This window comes from Mobula hypostoma, chromosome 28, assembly GCF_963921235.1.
Source record: "Mobula hypostoma chromosome 28, sMobHyp1.1, whole genome shotgun sequence".
Lineage (NCBI taxonomy): Eukaryota > Metazoa > Chordata > Chondrichthyes > Myliobatiformes > Myliobatidae > Mobula > Mobula hypostoma.
Window position 1 is genome coordinate 17554158 of NC_086124.1, and position 22791 is coordinate 17576948.

The 22791-nt window shown below is 47.6% G+C and overlaps 1 protein-coding gene across 1 annotated transcript in view; it reads left to right on the forward strand.

The window, feature by feature from the left end:
- Window positions 1-398: 398 nt before the first annotated feature.
- The window catches only part of LOC134338842 (cytohesin-2), a 55520-nt gene continuing 33127 nt past the window's right edge, over window positions 399-22791 (forward strand). The window contains exons 1-4 of the mRNA XM_063034982.1: window positions 399-515; window positions 16457-16604; window positions 17790-17856; window positions 18182-18300. Of these exons, the coding sequence (XP_062891052.1) occupies window positions 497-515; window positions 16457-16604; window positions 17790-17856; window positions 18182-18300 (353 nt within the window). The 5' untranslated portion in view covers window positions 399-496. The remainder of the gene's footprint in view (window positions 516-16456; window positions 16605-17789; window positions 17857-18181; window positions 18301-22791) is intronic.

Sequence of the window (22791 nt, forward strand, 5' to 3'; positions counted from 1 at the left end):
TGAATGGAAGGAGGACCTGGTCGGTGCCTTTCACTGTTAATGGGCAAGATGGACGTCAATCATACAATGGCGACCTTTCACTGGATAGTGGGTGAGCCACAGTCGAAAGCCGCGCACAGCGGCGTCTCTGTGAGGTCACACAGGTATCATGGAGCTGGCCAAGTTATTGGAATAATGGCTGTCCATCAAAGATTTGCGAAATATTACTGGGCTGGTCTGGCGTCAATCAGAGTGTATGGCCGGGACGCGTTTAGTTTGTGACAGGCGGCAGGGCGAGGCGAAGAGGGAGGGCACAGAGACGGAAGGCGGTTATTGGTGGAAGAGGATGAGAGAGGAAAACTATTGGCGGGGTGGCTTGCGGGGCATGTGGTGATTGGCCGAGGGCGGTGTCCGACGGAGGAAAGTGGGACCGCCCTTCAGCGACGGGCGGTGCTGGTGGCCGGGGTGTAGAAGCGGAGGAAAGAGCGGGGACCGAGGTCCGGGGTAGGCCGCAGCCATGGAGGACAGCGGGCTGAGTGAGTGATGGCTGGGGTGTGGAGGGAGGGAATGTGAAGAGAGAGAGAGGGAGGGAATGTGAAGAGAGAGAGAGAGGGAGGGAATGTGAAGAGAGGGAGAGGGAGGGAATGTGAAGAGAGAGTGATGGACGGAGGGAATGTGGGGGGGAGGTGTACAAAATGTGAAGGAAGAGAAAGAGGTGGGATGGGAAGGTGAAGATAAATGGAGGACGGGAATGTGAAGGGACAGGGAGGAAGGGAATGTGAAGGGACAGGGAATAAGGGAATGTGAAGGGACAGATGGAGGGAGGGAATGTGAAGGGACAGATGGAGGGAAGGAATGTGAAGGGACAGATGGAGGGAGGGAATGTGAAGGGACAGATGGAGGGAGGGAATGTGAAGGGACAGATGGAGGGAGGAATTGTGAAGGGACAGATGGAGGGAGGGAATGTGAAGGGACAGATGGAGAGAGGGATTGTGGAGGGACAGAAATGGAGGGACGGATTGTGAAGGGACAGATGGAGGGAGGGAATGTGAAAGGACAGAGACGGAGGGAGGGAATGTGGAGGGAGAGACGGAGCGAGAGAATCTGAAGGGAGAGGAGGGAGGGAATGTGGGGGAGAGGCGGATGGAGAGAACGTGAAGGGGGAGACAGAAGGGAACGCAAGCGGGGAGAGACGGAGAGAGGGAACGCGAGGGGTCAGAGACGGAGGCAGGGAACGCGAGGGGGGAGAGACGGAGGGAGGGAACGCGAGGGGGGAGAGACGGAGGGAGGGGGAGAGACGGAGGGAGGGGGGAGAGACGGAGGGAGGGACCGCGCGGGGAGAGAGATGGAGGGAGAGGCATGAGGGGAGGAGGCAGAGGGAACCTGATGGGGAAATGGAGGCAGGTTACGTGAGGGGCAATACGGGGAGGAGATGGAGAGGCAATAGGAGGGGAGATGGAGGGGGAATGTGAAGGGAGAGAGACTATGAGGGGAGAGATGGGGAATGTGAGAGGCGAGATGGAGGAGGGAATGTGAGGGGAGAGGTGGAGGGGGAATGTGAGGGGTGTGTCTGTGGGGGGATCATGAGAGCAAAGTGGAGTGAGGGGATGAAGGGCGAGATGCGCGGAGGTGGCGTAAGTGGTGGGGATGGGTCTGTCATTGTATGACATCGGGGTACAGGACTGGTGGGGACAGGTGCTGAGACTGTGTAACACCGAGGTGCAGTACTGGTAGAGATGGGTCATTCACTGTATTACACCAGGGTTCAGTATTGGTGGGGTATGACTGTCACTATGACACTGGGGTACAGTGGCAGTGGGGACAGGCCTATCATTGTAACACTAGGGTACAGTAGTTGTGGGGACTGGTCTGTCACTGTCTGACACCGAAGTATTGTGCTGGTGAGGACAAGTCTTTTGCTGTATAACCCTGTGGTACAGTACTGCTGGGATGGGTCTTTCACTATTTAACACCAAGGTTCAGTACAGGTGGGTATGGGTCTGTCTTTGTATAACACTATGGTGTAGTACAGGTGGAGACAGTCTATTGCTGAATAACACAGGTATGCAATGTCAGTGGGAATGATTCTGTCACTGTATAATATAGGGGTACAGTGCTGGTGGGGAAGCACATGTCACTATATAACACTGGGGTACAGTACTGGTGGGGACAGTTCTGACACTGGGGTACAGTACATGTGGGGAAGGTTCTGACGGGTACAGTACTGGTGGGGACAGTTCTGACATGGGTACAGTACTGGTGGGGACAGTTCTGACACTGGGGTACAGTACATGTGGGGACAGTTCTGCCTCTGGGGTACAGTACTGGTGAGGACGATTCTGACACTGGGGTACAGTACTGGTGGGGACGGTTCTGACACGGGTACAGTACTGGTGGGGACGGTTCTGACACAGGTACAGTACTGGTGGGGATGGTTCTGACACTGAGGTATAGTACTGGTGGGGACAGTTCTGCCTCTGGGGTACAGTACTGGTGGGGACAGTTCTGCGTCGGGGGTACAGTACTGGTGGGGACGGTTCTGCGTCGGGGGTACAGTACTGGTGGGGACGGTTAAGCCTCGGGGTACAGTACTGCCTCAGGGACAGTTCTGTCAAGGGTGCAGTACCAGTGGGGACTGTTCTGATTCTGGGGTACTACTGGTGGGGATAGTTTTGACACTGGAGTACAGTACTAGTGGTGGTATTGTTGTGTAACACTGGTATGCAATACCAGTGGAGACAGTCTATCACTGATTAACATGTGCTTACAATACTGGTGGGGTTGGGTCTGTCACTGTATAACACATGCTTACTGTACTGTTGCAGTGTCATTGTCTAACACTGAAGTCCAGTGCCATGGGAGAAAGTGTGTCACTGTGTAACATTGTGTGCAGTACTTCTGGGACAAGTTGTCACTGTATAACACTGGGTTGCAATACTATTGGTTATGGGTCTGTCACCATCTTACACTGGAGTATAATAACCGAGGGAATGGGTGGTTGTTGTGATTGAGGCCCTCCGGTAGTTGGGGTCGACTGTGATTGTTGCTTCCTTGCTGTCTACGTGGTATGCAAGCCAGGGCAGTACGATATGGAGAGCAAGCTGTTGCCCATGCAGCAGGCTCCCCCTCTCCACGGAGCTACTGAAACTAAAGGAACACCAGAGGCTGATACAGTGGCATCAAAGGAGTTGCCAGTCAGCATTGAACTTAATGTAGCACTGCCTTAGTGATTCCAGCTCCAGATTGTTCCTTGGTCTTTACTCCCGAAGCCTTCCCCACGGGTAGGTATAGCCGCAAGGCAGCGGACGTTTCACATCAGTGTTTTCCTTCTCCTGGGTGAACTCCCAACCACAGCTGATATCCCCATCTATCTGAAGCGACTGGTTTTAAGGTGCCAATAACTCGCCTTTGTCCTGTCTTCTGTCAATAGAAATGGTTCCGCCAGGCTTAAATCACTAAGCCACACATGATGGCCAGGAGCTGAACTTGGTTTTCAGAGGCTGTTTGAGATGTATACCATTGAGAGCCTTTAGTAGGCACTACCTATCCTGGCTATAACAACCTGAAGGAACTGATAACATTTAAGATAGTACTGGTGAGCTTCAGTGACTTCTGGCTGGTGGCTACTGAAACAAGGAAAACAACTAAACACTTTGTTAATCACATTCATTGTATAACAGTGGTGTACGGTACTGGTGTCACGGGTCTGTTGCTGTTTAACACTGAGGTATGGTACCTGTACATTTCAATCAGATCTCTGCCTATCTGCATCTGAGAGCCTTCATCAGGTCTGAAAAGGAAGGGGAAGAAGCTGGCGGGAGGGGAAGGAGTACAAGCTAGAAGGTAATAGGTAAAGTTAAATGAAGGGGAAGTTGGAGTGGGATGAAGTATGATGCTGGGAGGTGATAAGAGGAAAAGGTAAAAGGTTGAAGAACAAGGAATCTGATAGTAGAGGAGAGTGGACGGTGGGAGAATGAGTATGGGTGAGTACGTGGTCAAAGAGTAGGAGAGCAGCAGAGATCACAAATGGGAATCAGTGAAAGAGGATCCCAGTAAACTCGTGTCGAAGGAAGATTTACCCTTGAATGCAAGTCCAGTCTTTCCACAATTTTCTTCATACTCCATCTGACCTTTTTCCAGGATCTGGTCCAGTGAAGCATTTCTGAATTGTTTCCAATGCCATGAAGTAAGAAAGCACCAATGTCCTTGAACAGAGTATCCAACAAAAAGTGGTGGATATGGTGTAGTCCACCACGGGTAAAGCCCTCCCCACCATTGACCACATCTACACAGATTACAGTCACGGGAAAGCAGCATCCATCATTGAAACCCACCACCCAGGACATGCTCTCTTTTCGCTGCTGCCATCAGGAAGAAGATACAGGAGTCTAAGGACCCGCACCACCAGGTTCAGGAGGAGATATTACCCCTCAACTATCAGGCTCTTGAACCAGAGGGGATAACTTCACCCAACTTCACTCTTCCCACTACTGAACTGTTCCCACAACCTATCTATCACAACCACTCTATTTGGACCTTTCAACATTTGATAGTTTTTCAATGAGATCCGCCCCTCTTCATTCTTCTAAACCCCAGCAAGCACAGGTCCAGCGCCATCAAACCCTCATGTGATAACCCTTTCATTCCCAGAATCATTCTCGTGAACCTCCTCTGAACCCTGTCCAATGACAGCAGATCCTTTCTTAGATAAGGACCCAAAACTGCCCACAATACTCCCAAGTGATGATTCACTCATGCCTTATAAAGCCTTAGCATTACAACCTTGTTTTTATGTTCTATATCCGTCAACATTGCCACAGAAGTTGATGGGGTGATTAAGGAGGCGTTTGGTGTATTGGCTTTCATTAGTCTGGGGACTGAGTTCAAGAGTCACAAGGTAACGTTGTACGTCTATAAAACTCTGGTTAAAACCCACTTGGAGTATTCTGTTCAGTTCTGGTCACCTCATTATAGGAAAGATGTGGAAGCTTTAGAGAGGGTGCAGAGGAGACTTACCAGGATGCTGCCTGGATTAGAGAGCAGGTTTTGAGAGGAAAGGTTGAGCGAATTAGGGCTTTTCTCTTTGAAGCAAAGGAGGATGAGAGGCAATTTGATAAGGGTGTACAAGTTGATAAGTGTGTGAAGGTAGAGCAGACAGCTTGCAGCTTTCTCCCCTACATGGTAAAGACTAATACAAGAGAGCACACATTTAAGGTGATTGGAGTAAAGTATAGGGGGGATCTCAGAGACATGTTGGGGTGGTGGTAGAGGCAGATACATGAGGGACATTTAAGAGTCTCAGATAGGCACATGGATGATAGAGAAATGGAAGACTACCTGGGAGGGAACAGTTAGATTGATCTTAGAGTACGTTAATAGGTTGGCACAACATTGTACTGTTTATGATACAATGGTGACATTTAAGAGACTCTTAGATAGGCACATGGATGTAAAAAAAAAATGGAGGGTGAGGGAGAAAAGGGTTAGATTAATCTTGGAGTTGGTTAAAAGTTCGGCATTCAACCTTGTGACCTCATAGGGAGGATGTACTGTAACTGTTCTATGTTGTTTGACAGGGTGGTGAAGAAGGTGCTTGCTATGCTGGCCTTCATCAGTCAGGGCAGACAACAGAGAAACTAGGACGTTATGTTACTGTTGTACAAGCTGTTGGTGAGGCAACGTTTGGAGTACAGTGTTCGGTTTTGGTCACCTTGCTGTGCGAAGGATTAGATTGATTGCGGAGTACATAGTTCAAAAGCTCGAGTAAATTTATTATCAAAGTACACGTATGTCACCAGATAGAACCCTGAGATTGATTTTCTTGCAGGCATATTCAATAAATCCATAACAGAATAATAACCATAATAGAATTGATGAAAGACCATGCCAATGTGGGTGTTCAACCAGTGTGCGAAAGACAACAAACGGCAAATACAAAAAGAAAGAAATAATATAAGTAAGCAATAAATATCAAGAAAGTGAGAAGAAGAGTCCTTGAAAGTCCTTGAACAAGTAGGTTGTGGGAACATCTCAGTGATGAGGCGAGTGAAATTATCCCCTTTGGTTCAAGAGCCTGTTGGCTGAGGGGTAACAATTGTTCCTGAACCTGCTGGTGGGGGTCCATGATGATGGATGCTGCTTTCCTCTGATGATGATCTGTGTAGATGTGCTCAGTGGTGGTGGTGGTGGAGCTTTACCCATGATGGACTGGGCCATATCCACTACTTTTAGTAAGATTTTACATTCAAGGGCATTGGTGTTTCCATACCAGGCCGTGATGCAGCCAATATGCTCTCCATTACACATCTATAGAAGATTATCAAAGCTTTGCTTGTTATGCCGAATCTTCGCAAACTCCTCAGGAAATAGAGGTGCTGCCATATTCTTTCACAATTGATTTTACTTGCTGAGCCCAAGACAGGTCCTCTGAATTTGCAAGTCTGAGGAATTTACAGTGCTGACCCTACCCACCTGTGATCCTCTGAGGACTGGCTTCTGGACCCCTGGTTTTCGTCTCCTGCAGTCCTGAGGTTGAAAGATGAGCATGACATTGTGGGCCGAAGGGCCTGTGCTTTGCTGTACTATTCTGTGCTCTTGCACCGCTGCAGCCCTTCAGCTGTGGGATGAAGGTATATTTCTAAGTTGGGACAGTCTGAGGTTTGGAGCACAACTTATGGGTGGTAGTGGACCCCATATGCCTTGCTGCCCTCATCCACTTCACTGGCAGACTTGTGCTTATTTGGAAGGGTCACTGTTGTAGGAGTCTTGCTGATTTGCTCTGGTGCATCCTGTAGGGTCAGGGGTTCCCAGCCTTTGTTATGCCATGGACAAATACCATTAAGCAACGCGTCCATGGACCCTAGGTTGGGAAACCCTACAAACTGCTGTTATTGTTTGTTAGAGGTGGAGTACGTGAATGGATGCCCATCAGGAATTATAGGAAATCAACTGGCGCTTTCAACTGAGTGTTGCAAAGTTTGCTTCACCGCAGGAGGGATGTGATTGCATCAGAGGCAGTGCAGAAGTTTGCCAGGATGTTGCTTAGATTAGAGCACATAGCTTGCAGAGATAGATTGGATAGGCTCAGCTTGTCTTTCCCCGGACCGAATTGGAATTGGTGTGTTATTGTTACATGTGCATTTGGGAAGGAGAAGCTAAAGTCAGATGTATCAGTATTACAGTGGATGAGAGAGATTTGCCAGAATTGATTGGAAAAGAACACTGGCAGTGAGGACAACAGAGCTGCAATGGCTGGAATTTCTGGATGCAGTTTGGAAGGCACAGGATATGTACATCGAAAAGAGGAAGAAGCATCCCAAGGGAAAGATGAGACAACCATAGACAACAAGAGAAGTCAAAGCCAACATAACAGCCAAAGAGAGGGCATATAATAGAGCAAAAATTAGTGGGAAGTTAGAAGATTGGGAAGCTTTCAAAAACCAATAAAAGGCACCTAAAAAAGTCATTAAGAAGTTAAAGAAGGAATACGGAGGTAGTATTAAAGAGGAAACCATAATTTTCTTCAGATACATAAAGTACTAGAGAGAGGCGAGAGTGGATGTCGGACTGCTGGAAAACAACGCTGGAGAGATGGTAGATAGATAACTACTTTATTGATCCCAAAGGAAATTCCAGTGTCACAGTAGCATTATAAGTGCACAGATATACAAATATTAGGAGAGTAGTATGAAAGAATTTTAAAAAACCTAGTGAAACAGGAGGGGATCATCATTTCCCTGGCTGCAGGTTGACTCATTATAGAGCTGAATGGCTGAGGGTAAGAATGACTTCATATAACGCTCGTTGGAACAGCGCAGTTGTTGTAGTCTATTACTAAAAGTGCTTCTCTGTTCACCTAAGGTGGCAGCAGAGGATGAGAAACATTGTCCAGAATTGTCAGGATTTTCCGTAGGGTCCTTTGTTCTACCACAGCCTCCAGTGTGTCCAGTTTGACTCTTATGACAGAGCCAATATTCTAATCAGTTTATTGAGCCTGTTGGCATCACCCATGTTGATGCCATTGTCCCAGCACACCACTTCATAGAAGATTGTACTGGTGACAACAGACTGGTAGAACATGTGAAGGAGAGGCCTGCATACTCCAAAGGACTTAAGTCTCTTCAGGAAGTAGAGGTGACTCTGGCTGTTCTTGTAGATAGCTTCTGTGTTGGTGCTCCACTCAAGTCTGTCATCAAGGTGCACCCCCAGATACTTGTAGATCCTCACCAACATTAGTAACAGGGAGCAGTGCAGGCTTAACTCTTCCTAAAGTCCATTGCCATTTCCTTTGTCTTGATGTTGAGCTGCAGATGATTCAGTTTGTACCATTTAGTAAAGTCCTCCACCAGGACCCTGTATTCACCCCCCACCCCCCGCCCCCCATCCTCCCGTTATACACTCAGCTATGGCTAAGTCATCAGAGGATTTCAGCAGATGACATGACTCAATGTTGTATCTGAAGTCCGAGGTATCAGGGTAAAGAGGAAAGGGTGCCTCAGTGCTGCTTGTAGCCATGTCTGACACACAGCTCTGAAGCCGCACAAACTGAGGTCTGCCAGTCAGGTAGTCCATTATCCTGGATACAATGGGAGTGCCAAACTGCATTGAATGGAGCTTTCCCTTCAGCAATGAGGGCTGTATGGTATTGAAGGCACAAAAAAGTAGGATCCTCACAGTGCTGCCCTGCTTATCAAAATGGGAGTAAGCTCTGTTCAGCAGGTAGATGACAGCATCAGCAACTCCAATGTGCTCCGGGTAGGCAAACCATAGGGGATCGAGGGCTGATCTGACCGGGGTCAGAAGTGAATCAGGACCAGCCTCTCTAGGGTCCTCATGATGTGTTAGGCCAGGGCCACCGTACAGTAGACTTTCAAGACTTTCGGTTGGCCCTTCTTGGATACTGGGACCACACATGATGTTTTCTACTGTCAGGACCCTTTCCAGGCTGAGACTCAGTAAAGGGGGACAATGAAATAGCGGATGAACTGAATAAATGTTTTGCATCAGTCTTCACTGTGGAAGATACTAGCAGTATGGTGGAAGTTCCAGGTGTCAGGGGGCATGACATGTGTGAAGTTACCATAACTAGAGAGAAGGTTCTTGGGAAACTGAAAAGTCTGAAGGTGGATACCTTGACCAACCTCTGAAAGACGAGGCTGAAGAGATTGTGCAGGCGTTAGTAATAATCTTTCAAGAATCATTACATTCTGGAATAGTTCCAGAAGACTTGAAAATTGCAAATGTCACTCCACTCTTCAAGAAGGGAGAGAGGCAGAAGAAAGGAAACTGTAGGCCAGTTAGTCTGACCCCAGTGGTTGAGAAGATGTTGGAGTCGATTATTAAGGATGAGGTCTCAGGGTACTTGGAGACACATGATCAAATAGGCTGTAGTCAGCATGGTTTCCTCAAGGGAAAATCTTGCCTGAGAAATCTGTCGGAATTCTTTGAAGAAATAACAAGCAGTATAGACTAAGGAGATTCAGTTGATATTGTGCACTTGAATTTTCAGAAGTCCTTTGACAAGGTGCCACATATGAGGCTGCTTAACAAGCTATGAGCCCATGCTATTATAAGAAAGATTCTAGCATGGATAAAGCAGTGGCTGATTGGCAGGAGGCAAAGAGTGGGAATAAAGGGACCTTTTTCCGATTGGCTACCGGTGACTAGTGGTATTCCACAGGGGTCAGTGTTGGGACTGATTCTTTTTATACTATATGTCAATGATTTGGATGATGGAAAAGATATCTTTATTCTAAAGTTTGCAGATGCTATGAAGGTAGGTGGAGGGGCAGGTAGTTATTAGGCAGAAGAGAGGCTACAGAACGACTGAAGCAGATTAGGAGAATGGGCAAAGAAGTGGCAGATGGAATACAGTATTGGGAAGTGTATCATCATGCACTTAGGTACAAGAAATGATGGTGTTGACTATCTTTTAAATGGAGAGAAAATACAAAAAAGCAAAGGTGCAAAGGGACTTCGGAGTCCTTATGCAGGATTCTCTAAAGGTTAATTTGCAGGTTGAGCCTGTGGTGAGGAAGGTAAATGCAATGTTAGCATTCATTTTAAGAGGACTAGAATATAAAAGCAAAGATGTAATGTTGAGACTTTATAAAGCACTGATGGGGCCTCACTTGGAATATTGTGAGCAGTTTTGGGTCCCTTATCTTTGAAAGAATGTGCTGATACTGGAGAGGGTTCAAAGGAGGTTCACAAAATGATTCCAGGATTGAATGGCTTGTCATATGAAGAGTGTTGATGGCTTTAGGCCTATATTTACTGGAATTCAGAAGAACTCAATTCAGGTGACCTCACTCAAACCTATTGAATGGATGAGGGGACATCCTTTTAGAACGGAGATGAGCTCTTCTTCTTGACTAGATTTACAACAGCCTTTGTAACCATGGTTCCTGTACCCTACCATCCTTTCCATATCTCATTGGAATGTACCTATGCAGAACCCCATGCAAATATCCCCTGAACATTTGCTATATTTCTTCCGTGCGTTTCCCTGAGAACATCTGTTTCCAATATATGCTTCCAAGTTCCTGCCCGACAGCCTCATGTTTCCCCTTACTGCAATTAAGCATTTCCCTGACTTAACTGTTCCTGTCCCTCTCCAATGCTATGGTACAGGAGATAGAATTGTGATCACTATCTCCAAAATGTTCTCACACTGAGAGACCTGACACCTGACCAGGTTCATTTCCCAAGACCAGATCAAGTACAGCCTGTCCTCTTGTAGGATTATCTACATTTTGTGTCAAGAAACCTCCCTGAGCACACCTAACAAACTCCACCCAATCTAAACCCCTCATTCTAGGGAGATGCCGATCAATATTTGGCAAATTAAAATCCCCTACCACAACAATCCTGTTATTATTACTCCTTTCCAGAATCTGCCTATCTGCTCCTCGATGTCTGTGTTACTATTGGGTGGTCTACTAAAAAACACCCAGCAGAGTTATTGACCCCTTCCTGTTCCTAACTTCCACCCACAGAGACTCCATAGGCAATCCCTCCATGTCTTCCTCCTTTTCTGCAGCTGTGACACTATCTGTGATCAACAGTGCCACGCCCCCACCTCTTTTGCCTCTCTACCTGTCCTTTCTGAAACATCTAAAGCCTGGCACTTGAAGTAGCCATTCCTGTCCGTGCACCATCCAAGTCTCTATAATGGCCACAACATCATAGCTCCAAGTGCTGATCAACACTCTAAGCTCATCCGTTTTGTTCATAATACTCCTTGCATTAAAATAGACACAGCTCAAACCATCGGTCTGAGTGCGTGCCTTTTCTATCATCTACCTATCCTCCCTCTGGCACTGTCTCCAAGCTTTCTCTATTTGTGACCCAACTGCCCCTTCCTCCGTCACATCAGTTCAGTTCCCAAACCCCAGCAATTCTAGTTTAAACTCTCCCCAATATCCTTTGCAAAGCTCCCCACCAGGAGATTGGTTCCCCGGGATTCAAGAGCAACCTGTCCTATTTGTACAGGTCCCACCTGCCCCAAAAGAGGTCCTAATGATCCAGAAATCTGAATCCCTGCCCCCTGCTCCAGTCCCTCAGCCACGCATTTCTCCTCCACCTCACACTATTCCTATACTTGCTGTCACGCGGCACAGGCAGTAATCCCAAGATTACTACCTTTGAGGTCCTGCTTCTCAACTTCCTTTCTAACTCCCTTTAATCTGCTTTCAGAACCTCCTCCTTTTTCCTACCTATGTGGTTGGTACCAATATGTAACACGACCTCCGGCTGATCTCCTTCCCACTTCAGGATATCCTGGACGCGATCAGAAACATCTCAGACCCCGGCACCTGGGAGGCAAACTACCATTCGCGTTTCTTTCCTGCATCCACAGAATCGCCTCTCTGACTCCCTAACCGTAGAGTCCCCTGTCACTGCTGCCATCCTCTTTCCCTACCCTTCTGAGCCATAGGGCCTGTCTCTGTGCCAGAGGCTTGGCCTATGTTGCTTCCCCCTGGTAGGCTGTCTCTTCCAACAGTACTCAAACAGGAGTACTTATTGTTAAGGGGGACAGCCACTGGGGTACGCTCTAGCATCTGCCTCTTGCTCTTCCCTACCTGACTGTTACCCACTTATCTGTCTCCCGAGGCCTCTGTGTGACTACCTGTCTATAGCTCCTCTCTATCGCCTCCAGACCAGACAAAGGTCATCGAGTTGTATTTCCATTTCCTAACGTGGTCCCTAATGAGCTGCAGCTCAACGTACCTGGTGCAGATGTGGCTGTCTGGGAGGCTGGGAGTCTCCAGGATTTCCCACATCTGACACTGAGCACGGAACTCTGGCCTCACACACATATTTCCTGTCTGTATTCTACACAGGTAACCTACCTTGGCTCGACCCATTATCACCTAAGCCCCATTAAGCCAAAACCTTCCTACTCTGTCTCCCTCTCCTCTGGTGCCCGCTCTATAAAGGTGTCTTCTTTTTAAACTCTTCTCTCTGTTCTCACTGACTGACCTCCACGCACCTGTGCAGTTGTGTCCTGATCAAACTGGTGAAGAAGTTAACCGTCTCCTTTTAAATTCTTCTCGCTGTTATCGCTGGCTGACCTCCACGCGCTTGCACAGTCGTGCCCTGATCAAATTGGTGAAGAAATAACGTTCTCCTTTTAAACTCTTCTCATTGTTCTCACTGGCTGACCTCCACGCGCTTGCGCAGTGGTGCCCCGATCAGCCATGATGAAATGGCGGAGCAGACTCTATGGGCCAAATGGCCTAATTCTGCTATTTCTTATGGTCTTGTGGTACTGAGATACATAGGGTCGCTCACAACACGCTGGAGGAACTCAGCAGGTCGGGCAGCATCCGTAGAAAAGATTGGTCGATGTTTCGGGCTGGAATCCTTCGTCAAGACTGAAGAGGGAAGGGGTAGAGGCCCGATAAAGAAGGTTTGGGGAGGGTGGGAAGGAGAAGGCTGGTAGGTTCCAGGTGAAAAACCAGTAAGGGGAAAGATAAAGGGGTGGGGAAGGGAAGCAGGGAGGTGATAGGCAGGACAGGTGAAGATAGAATAGGGGAAAACACAATGGGTAGTAAAAGGAGGCAGAACCATGAGGGAGGTGATAGGCAGCTGAGGGAGGGGGCAGAGTGAAATAGGGATAGGGGAGGGGAGGGGGAGGGAATTACCGGAAGTTGGAGAATTCTAATGTTCATACCAAGGGGCTGGAGACTACCTAGACGGTATATGAGGTGTTGCTCCTCCAACCTGTGTTTAGCCTCATCATGGCAGTAGAGGAGGCCATGTATGGACATATCTGAATGGGCCTCATCATGACAGTAGAGGAGGCCATCTCTACTCCCTTTCTTGAACAAGGGAATATTTGCAACCCTCCAATCCTCCGGTACGTCTCTCATCCCTATTAATGATGCAAAGATCATTGCCAGAGGCTTAGTATCTCCTCCCTCACTTCCCACAGTAGCCTGGGGTATATCTTGTCTAGACCTGATGACTTTATCTAACTTAATGCTTTCAAAAGCTCCAGCATATCCTCGTTCTTAACGTCTATATGCTCAAGCGTTTCAGTCTGCTCTGTCATCCCCACCATTGCCAAGTTCCTTGTCCCTGGTGAATACTGAAGCAAAGTATTTATTAAGTACCTCTGCTACCTTCTCCGACTCCATGCACACGTTTCCACTATTGCACCTGATTCTCATACGGCTCATCCTCTTGCTCTTCACATACTTGTCGAATGCCTTGGGATTTTCCTTAGTCCTGCTTGCCAAGGCCTTCTCATGGCCGTTTCTTTCTTAACCTCCTTCCTGGCGATCTTGTAATTTTCTGGAACTCTTATTATTGCTTTCGTAAACTTTTCTTCTTAACTAGATTTTCCACATCCTTTGTACACCATGGTTATTTTACCCTACCATCCTTTTCCTGTCTCGTGCAAACGCCATGCAAATGTTCCCTGAACACTTGTCACATTTCTGCTGTGCATTTCCCTGAGTACACTTCTCCCAAGTTGCATCATATTTCCCCTTACCCCAATTAAATGTTTTCCCAAATTGTGTGCTTCTATCCCTCTCCAGTGCTATGGTAAAGGAGATAGAGTTGTGATCACTACCTGCAAAATGCTCTCCCACTGAGAGATCTGACACCTAACCAGGTTCATTTCCCAATACCAGATCAAGTACAGCCTCTCCTCTAGTTGGCTTATCTACCTATTGCGTCGGGAAACCTTCCTGAACACACCTAACAATCTCCACCCCATCTAAACCCTTTGCTCTTAGGAGATGCCAGTCAATATTGTGAAAGTTAAAATCTCCCACCACAACAACCCTATTGTTGCACAGTTCCAGAATCTGCCTCCCTATCTGCTTCTTGATGTCCCTGTTACTCATGGGGGGGTCTGTAAAAAAAAAAACAGTAGAGTTGTTGCCCCCTTCTTGTTTCTGACTTCCACCCACATTGACTCAGTAGATAATCCTTCCATGACTTCCTCCTTTTCTGCAGCCGTGACCCTACCCCTGATTATCAATGCCACACCCCCACCTCTTTTGCCTCCCTCCCTGTCCTTTTTGAAACATCTAAAGCCTGGCACACCCAGCAGCCATTCTTGCCTCTGAGACGTCCAAGCCTCTAATAACCAGGATGTCATAGTTCCACGTGTTGATCCACGCTCTAAGTTCATTGGCCTTGTATTTGATACTGCTTGCATTAAAATAGATACATCTCAAACCATCAGGCTGAGCATCTTTGCTCTAACATCTGCCTATCCTTCCTCACAAACTCCCTACAAGCTGTTTCTACTTGTGTGGCAACCACCCCATCCTCTGCCTCTTTGTTTCCCCCCCCCCCACAAATCTAGTTTAATCCCTCCCCAATAGCATTGGCAAACCTTCCTGCCAGGATATCGGTCCCCCTCTGATTCAAATGTAACCCGTCCTTTTTGTACAGGTCACACCTGCCCCAGAAGAGGTCCTAATGATCCAGAAATCTGAATCACTGCCCCCTGCTACATTCCCTCAGCCACGCATTTCTCCGCCACCTCATTCTATTCCTATCTGTCACTGTCGCATGGCACAGGGAGCGATCCCGAGATTACTATCGTTGAGGCTCTGTTTCTCAGCTTCCTTCCTAACTCCCTGTATTCTGCTTTCAGGACCTCTTCCCTTTCTCTACCTATGTTGTTGGTACCAATATGTACTACAACCTCTGGCTGCTCACCCCCGCCCCTGCCCCTCCATTTCAGGAGATTGTGGACACATTTTGAAACATCAGGAACACCCTGGAACCTGAGAGAAAAACTACCACCCATGTTTCTCTTTTGTGCCGACAAAATCGCCTGTCTGTCCCCCGTGGATGCCAAGTCATTGGGTATATTTAAAGAAGAGGTTGATAGCTCCTGAATTATTAAGGGAATCAAAGGTTATGGGCAAAAAGCAGGAGAATAGTGTTGAGAGGGATAATCAGCAAGAATCTAATGATGGAGCAGACTTGATGGGCTGAGTGGCCTAATTCTGCTCCCATACTTAGTGGTCACTTTATTAGGCACGCAAGTACACATTGTTAGTGCAAATTTGCAATCAGCCAATCATGAGGCAGCAATTCAATGCAAAAAAAAGCATGCAGACATCTAGCGGTTCATTTGCTGTTCAGGCCAAACACCAGAATGAGGAAGAAATATGACTGATGTGACGTTGACCACGGAATGATTGTTGGTATTGGCCATTGCTGCCCTGGTAAGAAGGGTGCTAGCTTTTCACTCTATCAGTGCCCCTCATAATAAGACCATAAGACATAGGAGCAGAATTAGGCCATTCAGGCCATAGAGTTTGTTCTGCTGTTCCATCATTGCTGATTTATTATCCCTCTCAGCTCCTCCTCATCTAAGTTCTAAAGGATAACCTTGTATTCTGAGGCTCTGGCCTCTGGTCCTAGACTTTCCACTATAGGAAACATCCTCTCCAACTTCAGTTTGTCTGGGCCTTTCAAATTTTGATAGGTTTCAGTGAAACCCCCCCCCCCCACCACATTCTTCTAAACTCCAGACCAGTGCCATCAAAAACTCCTTGTATGTTAACCCTTTCATTTCTGGGACCATTCTCATGAGCCTCCTCTGGATGCTCATCTTTCTTAGATAAGAGGCCTAAAACTGCTTGCAATACTCCAAATGCAGACTGACCAATGTATATAAAGCCTCAGCATTATGTCCATCCCTCTATATTCCAGTCCTCTCGATATTCTCCTGTGCTCCAAAGAGAAAAGTCCTAGTTTGCTCAACCTTTCCTCATAAGACGTGTTCTCTAATCCAGAAATCTCCTCTGGACTCTTTCTAAAGCTCCAATCCATGTTATAATCAGTAAGGATTTTTTTTTGTAACTCAATTGACTATAATTTCTCAGGCTTAAAGTACTACATTCAAGTAAATGACACCAAATGATTCAACATGGTGAACTATGTAATTGTGGAGGCTCAGCTAACCTTCTGCACTGTCCTTGTTCTCTTTCCCTGCTAGTCCCTCCGGACCTGACCCCGGACGAGAGACTGGAGTTAGAGAGCATCCGCCGGCGGAAGCTGGAGCTGATGGCTGAGATCCAGAGGCTGCGGGATGAGCTCAAGGAGGCCATGTTTGAGGTGGAAGGGCTGGAGATCAACGAGGGCAGGTGGGTGACAGGGAGAGAGGGGGAAGGGGCATAGGTGTAGTTGAATAACAAAGGGGAAATGGGGTGGAGGGGGAGGTAGTGCAGTTTGGGAGGGGGGTTGGAGGGTTTGGATGAGGGGGCAGCAGGTTGGATGAAGGAAAGGGGATTGGCAGTGCAGGGAAAGGGGGTTAGAGGTGGGAAGGGTGTTTGGAGAGTGGATGAGATAGGGGAGGAAGGGGCATTTAGAAAGGGGGAAGAGGGAGGGAGCTTGGAGGCAGGATGAAGGATGGTTTGGAAGAGAGTAGGGAAGGGAACGAAGGGATGGACTATTGGAAAAAGCCATGGGGGTTGAGGGTTTGGATAAGCCATGGAGTTGGGGGTGTGAGAACTTTTTTGGAAAGGAATGAAGAGGGAGGGGTGTTGGAAGAGAGGGGAAGGCTGAAGGTTTGGAAGCAAGAAGGTTGTGAGGATGAAGGGTTTGGAAGAGGAGAAGGAGGTTGGGCTGGAAGGGGTTTGGATTGAGGGAGAGCAGGAGGGAGTTGGAAAAGGGGTGAGGATGGCGGAGCATGAAGGGGATTAGAGAAGGAGAGGGGGAGTTTGGGTAGGGAGAGGCATTTGGAAAGGGGGAAGAGGGAGAGGGAAGGGTAGTGAGTTTGGAAGGGGAGAAGTGTTTGGAAAAGAGAGACGGGGAGCGGTATTGGAAAAAGTGAGGTGTTTTGGAAGGGGGATGATGGGATGTGATGGGGCAGGGAGTTGTAAGAGGGATGGAGGAAGTAGGTGAGGGGATGGGTTGCAAGAGTAGGGAGCCTGAGGGGTGTGGTAGGTGTAGGGAGGGAGGAGGGGTACAGTGGAGGGAAAGGGTTTGGGGATTGCTGGGAATTGATGAGAGGACAGTGGGATGGGAGCAGAGACAAGAGAGGTGGTGGAAGAGACAGGAGGGGTTCATGGAGTCTGTATGGTGGCAGAGGAGTCAAGGAGACTGAACAAGAGGAGAGAAATGAGGCTGGACTTCCCTCCAACCTCCCGAGGAAGGGAAGATCGGTGAAGGATCAGTGGATCCAAGGAGCATCATCTCTCCTGCTGCTCTCCCAGTGCTGGGGGCGGGGGGGGGTGGGGAAAGTCCTGGGGGTGGGGGTGGCAATCCAGGGGATGGGTTAGTTGACCGTGAGAAGGGTCAGTCAACCCTCTGCCTCATCTCATTCCCAGTAAAACGCTGCAGAGGAGCAAGCAGATGGCCATGGGCAGGAAAAAGTTCAACATGGACCCCAAGAAGGTTGGTTCTCCCTCCCTCCCTCCCTCCCTCCCTCCCTCCCTCCCTCCCTCTCTCCCTCTCTCCCTCTCTCCCTCTCTCCCTCTCTCCCTCTCTCCCTCTCTCCCTCTCTCCCTCTCTCCCTCTCTCCCTCTCTCTCCCCTTCCCCGTACTCCCCTCGCATTTCTTCTCCCATGCACCCCACGTACTACTCTCCTGTCCCCTCCTCCTCCCCTCTCCCCTCCCCTGCTCCCCCTCCTCCCTTCCACCACATCTGTCCTCTCTCTACTGTCCTGTGTTGTCCCCTGTCTCTCGAATCAAAGTCCGCTCTCTCTCACGCTCTTCGCAGGGAATCCAGTTCCTGGTGGAGAACGACCTGTTGAAGAATGTGGCTGAAGAAATTGCACAGTTCCTCTACAAGGGCGAAGGGCTCAATAAAACTGCCATTGGCGACTACCTCGGGGAGAGGTAAGGGTGGTGGGGGGGTGGTAGTGGCTGGTGCCTGCGAATGAGCATGTTTGTGAGCAAGGTTCATGCAAAGCTGTGCTGGTTCATTGTGGAGAGGCTGAGTGCTTTGGATGACAACACAACATGTACTCAGTGACCCCTTCAGTAGCTACACCTGTACACCTGCTCGTTCATGCAAATACCTAATCAGCTAATCATGTCACAGCAACTCGATACATAAAAGCATGCAGACATGGTCAAGAGGCTCTACTGTTAATGGGGGAAGAAATGTGATCTTAGTGACTTGGACCAATAATTGTTGGTGCCTGATGGGGTGTTTTGAGTATCTCAGGAAATTCTGATACCCTGGGATTTTCATGCATAACAGCCTCTAGAGCAGGGGTTCACAAATTTTTATGCCAAGGACCCTAGCCATTAACCAAGGAGTCTGTGGACATTGGATTGGGAGCCCCTGCTCTGAGATTTACAGAGAATAGTGTGGAAAAGCAGAACAAAAGGCCAGTGAGCAGCAGTTATGTGGCTGAAAACACGTTTTTAATGAGGGAGGTCAGAGGAGAAGACCAGACTGGTTTAAACTGACAGAAAGGTGACAGTATTGCCAATAACCACACGTTACAATAGTGATATGCAGTAGAACATCTCTGAACACATAACGTATCGAACCTTTAAGTGGGTGGGCTACAGCAGCAGAAGACCCGATTCCACTCCTGTACCTAATAAAGTCACTGAGTGCAGAACAGAACACACAGCAATGGGCTCTTTGTTACATCACGTTGTGCTGACCGAGTTAAACCAGTAATGCAGAATCTCTTTTCCTTGCACAAGGCTCAAAAGTTCAATTAGTATCGGAGAACGTATACAGTAGACAACCTGAAAGTTGTACTCTTCACGGACATTCACAAAACAAGAAACCCCAAAGAATGAATGATAGAAACATCAGAACCCCAATGTCCCCCTCCCATTGCACAAACAGCAGCAAGAGCATCGACTCCTATCCCTCACCCCACCCCCCACTCGTGCTGTCAGAAACACTGAAACCCCACCATGCAAGCAATAGCAAATGCCCTCCAAAGAGACATTGATCCAGATCCAATATCCATACCCTCCCATTCTCTGTACATTCCTGATAATCTAAGTACCCTTTGAATGCCTCTATTGTATCTGTGTCCACCACCACTCCTGGCTGTGCATTCTAGGCACCCACCGCTCTCTGTGTAAAAATAAAAAATTAAAAAAAAAAAAAAATCCCTTCACTTATTCAAAGATCATTCTCCATTGAACTTGCACCCTCTCATCTTAAATGCAGACAAGGTTCACCCAGATGCTGCCTGGATTAGAGGGTATTAGAGCTTGGACAAACCTGAGTTGTTTTCTATTGTTAATTTGTTGTTAACAAAGTTCATGACATATGCCAGTGATATGAAACCTGATTCTGATTCTCTGGAGTGGTGTAAGGTGAGGGGGACCTGATGGAGGTGTTAGACATCAGACAATTCTGGTTTAAGACTTTTCCACCCTGGAGAAGAACTACCAGCTGACTGTTATAATCTTACAAACCTCCATCAGGACTGAGCACAGTACTCCAAGAGGGGTGTGACCAGGGTCCTGTAAAGCTGAAACATTACCTCTCGGCTCTTAAACTCAGTTCCATGGTTGATGAAGGCCAATGCACCGTATGCCTTTACCACAGAGTCAACCTGCGCAGCAGCTTTGTGTCCTATGGGCTTGGACCCTAAGATCCTTCTGACCCTCCACACTGCCAAGAGTCTTACCATTAATACCATATTCTGCCATCATATTTGATGTACCAAAATGAATCACCTCACACTTATCTGGGTTGAACTCCATCTGTCAATTCTCAGCCCAGTTTTGCATCATATCGATGTCCTGCTGTAACCTCTGACAGCCCCCCATACTATCCACAGCACCTCCAACCTTAGTGTCATCAGCATATTTACTAACCCATCCCTCCACTTCCTTATCCAGGTCATTTATAAAAATCACAAAGAGAAGGGGTCCCAGAACAGATCCCTGAGGCACATCACTGGTCACCAACCTCCATGCAGAATATGACCCATCTACAACCACTCTTTGCCTTCTGTGGGCAAGCCAATTCTGGATCCACAAAGCAAGGTCCCCTTGGATTGCATGCCTCCTTACTTTCTCAATAAGCCTACATCTACTGTTCTACTTTAATCAATGTGTTTAGTCACATCCTCAAAAAATTCAGCCAGGCTCGTAAGGCATGATCTGCCTTTGACAAAGCAATGATGCCATGCTATGACTATTCCTAATCATATTATGCCTCTCTAAATCTTCATAAATCCTGCCTCCCAGGATCTTCTCCATCAAATTACTAACCACAAGTAAAACTCACTGGTCTATAATTTCCTTAGCCATCTCTACTCCCTTCCTTGATTAAGGGAACAACATCTGCAACCCTCCAGTCCTCCTGAACCTCTCCCGTCTCCATTGATGATGCAACGATCATTGCCAGAGGATCAGCAGTCTCCCCCATGCCTCCCACAGTAGTCTGGGGTATATCTCATCCTGTCCCAGTGACTTATCCAACTTGATGCTTTCTAAAAGCTCCAGTACATCCTCTTTCTTAATGTCTGTATGCTCAAACTTTTCAGTCCGCTGTACGTCATCCCTACAATCGCCAAGGTCCTTTTCCGTAGTGAATACTGTAGCAAAGTATTCATTAAGTATCCCTGCTCTCTCCTGCGGTTCCATACACACTTTTCCACTGTCACACTTGATTCGTCCTATTCTCTCACCTCTTATCCTCTTGCTTGTCACATACTTGTAGAATGCCTTGGGGTTTTCCTTAATCCTGCTCACCAAGGCCTAATGGTCACTTCTGGCTCTCCTAATTTCATTCTTAAGCTCCTTTCTACTGGCCTTATAATTTTCTAGATCTCTATCATTACCTAGTTTTTTGAACCTTTCATAAGCTTTTCTTCTTGACTAAGTTTTCAACAGCCTTTGTACACCTGGTTCCTATACCCGACCACCCTTTCCCTCTCATTGGAACGTACCTATGCAGAAAGTCACACAACCATCCCCTGAATAGTTGCCACATTTCTGCCATACATTTCTCTGAGAACATCTGTTCTCAATTTATACTTCCAAGTTTCTGCCTGATAGCTTCATATTTCCCCTTACTCCAATTAAACACTTTCCTAACTTGAATGTTCCTGTCCCTCTCCACTGCTATGGTAAAGGAGATAAAATTATGATCACTATCTCCAAAATGCTCTCCCACTGAGAGACCTGACGCCTGACCAGGTTCATTTCCCAATACTAGATCAAGTACCGCCTCTCCTCTTGTAGGCTTATCCACATATTGTGTCTTCCTGAACTCACTTCTCAGCTTCTTTCCTAACTCCCTGTAGTCTGTTTTCAGGACCTCCTCCCTTTTCCTACTTATATCGTTGGTACCATTATGTACCATGATCTCTGGCTGTTCGCCTTCCCACTTCAGGATTTCGTGCACGCGATCTGAAACATCCCGGACCCTACCACCTGGGAGGCAAACTGCCATCCGTGTTTTTTTCCTGCGTCCACAGAATCACCTGTCTGATCCCCTAACTATAGAGTCCTCTATCACTGCTGCCATCCTCTTCCTCTCCCTACCCTTCTGAGCCACAGGGCCAGACCCTGTGCCAGAGGCACATCCACTGTTCCTTCCCTTTAGGTAGGCCGTCCCCCGCAACAGTACTCAAACAGGAGTACTTATTATTAAGGGGCACAGCCACTGGAGTACTCTCCAGTATCTGACTCTTGCCTTCCCTCTCCTGACTGTTACCCACTTAGGCCTCCCAAGGCCCCGATGTGACTACCTTCCTCTAGCTCCTCTCTGTCACCTCCTCACTTTCCCTGACCAGACGAAGGTCATCGAGCTGCAGCTCCAGTTCCCTAACACGGTCCCTAAGGAGCTGCAGCTCGACGCACCTGGCGCAGATGTGGCCCTCCGGGAGGCTGGGAGTTTCCCGAACATCCCACATCTGACACTGAGTACAGAACACCGGCCTCGCAGACATACTTCCAATTCCTCATGTGTAGCTTACCTCGCCTCGACCCTGTATCACCGAAGCCCCGTTGAACTGAAGCCCTCCTACTCTGTCTACCTCTACTCCGTTGCCGGCTGTGACGCCCGCTCTAAAAAGCTGTCTTCTTCTAAATCCTTCCTGCCGGTCTAACTCGTTGATGCCCACACTCTTGTGCAGTTGTACCTTGATCAAACCTCTGAGATGCTTGGAATCGTTTGAATGAACCTTTGTTTCTGCTTTGTTTCCACTGTCTTACGTTAGAGTGCATAGGTTTGACATGAGCAGTTTCTTCTTTTTAAAATTTTTATTTGGATAAGGAGTTCACAATTATCATGTACTTTTTTCACACATATAACCTTTTCCATTTTTTTATATGTATAATACTACAATTATTTATACATTCTTAAGTACACATTGAGATGATATAAAAGCAAAA